The 3,368-nt window shown below is 41.7% G+C and overlaps 1 protein-coding gene across 1 annotated transcript; it reads right to left on the bottom strand.

Annotated features, from left to right (window-relative positions):
• Positions 1-930: 930 nt before the first annotated feature.
• LOC104944199 (toll-interacting protein-like) lies at positions 931-3,045 on the bottom strand. Its single transcript, XM_010769704.1, has 2 exons — positions 2,865-3,045; positions 931-2,330 (listed from the first exon to the last, which is right to left on the bottom strand). Exons 1-2 carry the CDS (start codon positions 3,034-3,036, stop codon positions 2,107-2,109), a joined length of 396 nt encoding a protein of 131 aa, XP_010768006.1. The 5' UTR covers positions 3,037-3,045; the 3' UTR covers positions 931-2,106.
• Between the last annotated feature and the right edge of the window lie 323 nt (positions 3,046-3,368).

The following is a 3,368-nucleotide window of genomic DNA, read 5'->3' on the forward strand; positions in this document are numbered from 1 at the left end:
GTGTTGAAATCTGGATCCGTTTTTTTCAGATCCATTGCAGCCCCTTTTTTTTTTAGATTTGGCTAAGGAGGAAAATAGAGGGTTTTGTTTTCTGACACTTGGTGAGTTCCCTGGAACACCGGTGACACATATTCATGTATAAAAGACGTACAAAGGTGCATTTTGCATGATAGGTACATATAGGTACAAAAATTAGCAACTACTGGAGAAAAAACAAACATATCTGGTACTTTTATATAAAATCAGAAATGTGTGTACATAAATGAGAACAAAAGTCAACTTGCATATTCTTTAAACTCTAATGTAAACTTTGCAATTGCAAATCTGTCCTATTTGTTTCAAAAACTACATAGCCCTTTTCACTATCAACACATCTAGACTTTGTATTATCTGTGTCTTGACCTTTAGTGTTATGCTTTAGTATACAAAGCCACATTCCTTCAAATACACTATGTGTGACTCTTGTCTGAAACATGATTCTGAGAAGCTCACACTGAAAGTCCTGCTTCCACTGGATTCTTTAGGATTTGATCCGATGTAAAATGCCTCTAAGATCTTTGTTCAAGCCATATTCATCAATGTTACTGACTCTCAGCGGGGTCTGAATGATGTCTCACAGGGACGTGTTGCTTTAGATGGGTCACACTCAACACATGACTATTACACCGGCAGGTATGATAAGTATATACATGACACCAGGCTGGACAAAGGAAGATGACAATGAGTTGTTTTTATGAGCATCTTTTTCTTCTAACATCTTCCTTTAACAAAGATTCATTGTGCTTGTGTGGAGCTGAATGTAGCTGTGGTTGTGAAGAGGGGACACGTTGTCTTCTGAACACTAAAACCACTCTTCCTAAAGCTATTTCAGTAACATGAAGATTTAAACAACTGCAGTTTATGCCAAGCATGACGATAAATGACAAAAGATTCTAATAATCAATTTAATAAATTAAACTGCAAGTGCAAGGATGTCCAGATGCTGAAAGAACAGAATCACATGACACAGAACAAAATGACTGAAATTGTGAAGTAATAATGAGCGATAGTAAATGAATCACAAGTGATAAGTCCATCAGACGACATCTGTCACGTGAACCTTTGGCAGGCAGAATCCACAGTGGAGCGGAGGAGATCTAGAGGAGCTAGAGGGCACAGCTGTGGCCGGGAATCAGGAAGCGTTGCGATCACATCACACAGTGAATATGAATCTGTTGGTCCTCATGTACATGCTTTAATAGGATGGTGGGGGGGTCACCATAAACAATAGATGCAATTAGTTGTTCTTTTACTTCATACTGCAGGACCATCTTGAACTTTGACCCTCTTGCTCTTATATCTGCTATCCAGTCAGAAAAACCTGGTGTTTTTGGCATTGTGGGTTTGACATACTATGAATTGGAACATATGAAATGTTTTTCTGGCACACTAAATAGTTTGGTCCTATGGGGATGAACATCCAGTGGGGTTCTCACCCTCACTACTCAGGGGGCACTAAGTATTTCTAAATACAGCGGTGAATACTTATCTCAATAAAAGTTAGAGTAAATCTCTCCAGACAATGTTCATCACAGCTAACTGTGTTTTTATCAAAACTCTCATATATACACCGGATATTACTTTACAACAGTTCCCACATCCTTACTGCACTGATTGATAATGGTGTCATCAGAAATGATTTGCTCACTATGAAAGATGACTCAGAGTGACATGGCGTCCTCAGGGTGTTTGTTCATCAACTCATCACCATATATTCTAAATAATTTATACATCCATAATAATTTACCAGATTTTGAGCTCTGCATTAAACACTTTACAGCGACATATAAAACAACAGAATTCTGCAGGTAACTACAGACATGATGTAAACATCATAATAACAACAACAGGACTCACTACAGCTCAGACAGTGCAAATCAAACGCTGAGTGAGCAGATGAACACACTGATACAAACCTTAAGCACCCTCACATCCTAATGCAGGATCAATAGAGGGACAGGAAACATCTCTGTGGCTGCAGTGTGTGTGTGTGTGTGTGTGTGTGTGTGTGTGTGTGTGTGTGTGTGCGCGCGCGTGCGTATTTCAACTGTGAGCCATGTTCTGCAGTTAGAGCTCCTCGGCCATCTGCAGCAGAGAGTTGATGGCAGCGTCCTTGTTGCCCTGCTGGGCGTCCAGCACGGTGCGGACCACCTCGGGGTCCAGGTTGGGGAACATGTCCTGCAGAGCCTTCAGGTCCTCCTCGCTGCACACCGGCCCCGGGCCCCCCACTGCGGGCACGGCTGCGGGCAACCCCATCGGCATCATGCCCTGGTTGTAGACTGCAGGCACTCCTAGCAACACAACACACACTGCTGATGTAAGAGCCAGACACAGAGGGGGGGGGAACTAACAGAGAAGAGCCAGCCCAATAAAAGGTCTTAGGCTTTTAAAATGACGATTAGGTTTTAATCCTTTTTTCAGGCAAGACAGTGTGTGCTTCAAAATATGTGATCAGTTTATCCAAATAACGTACATTTTTGGATTTGATGTCAATGTTTGGAGGTGACGAGGGTAGACACAGGTCGGCGATGTAAATAACCTCAGGGTATTTAATAATATTTATAAGTTAAACCACCAATTTGGGGATAGTTAGAAAAATACTTAGCTAGTAAGCTAGCTAGGCATCTTCTTAGATAGATAGCTAACTAGCCTTCTAGCACACTGTTAATTAATACTGTCTGTAGGTTAACTAGTTTTTATACATTTCAACCCTGTGGACCTGTGGCTACCCTTCGGACGGCGAAGGTGATTACAAAAACACTATTGAGAGGCTAGATTGTGTGTGTGTGTGTGTGCGTGTGTGTGTGTGTGTGTGTGTGTCTGACCTGCAATGGGCACATATCCCACCCCCTGCTGGTACACAGAGGGCATCAGGACGACGGGCTGGGTCACCATGCCTGCAGGTAAGGACTGACAGAGAGGAGAGATGAAGAACCGAACATGTTCATCACACCTAAAGAGGGGTGGGGTGGATAAGAATATAATGCAAAATGGCATTATATTGCAGTGTTTCCCCTACCATTGTCTTGGCGGGGCGCTGCGCCCTGCCAACGGAGCCCCGCGCCCTACCTGAAATTCAAGGTGTTTTTTTTTAATTTTATTTTTTTTATTTAAATCTTTTATTTTTTTTATTTAAAAAAATATATATTTACTGTATATAGCACCAAATTGCAACTGAAGTAATCTATCTACGGTCACGTTTCACATTGAACATGTGCTCTTTTATTAAATAAACTAAACGCCTATGTTATTTATCCAATGTGCACGTTTCAGTGTCCACTGCCTTGCGTATAGAGAACCGCAGTGACGCGTCGTAAAACCCGGAAGTA

This window comes from Notothenia coriiceps, unplaced genomic scaffold, assembly GCF_000735185.1.
Source record: "Notothenia coriiceps isolate Sejong01 unplaced genomic scaffold, NC01 NC01_scaffold00007656, whole genome shotgun sequence".
Lineage (NCBI taxonomy): Eukaryota > Metazoa > Chordata > Actinopteri > Perciformes > Nototheniidae > Notothenia > Notothenia coriiceps.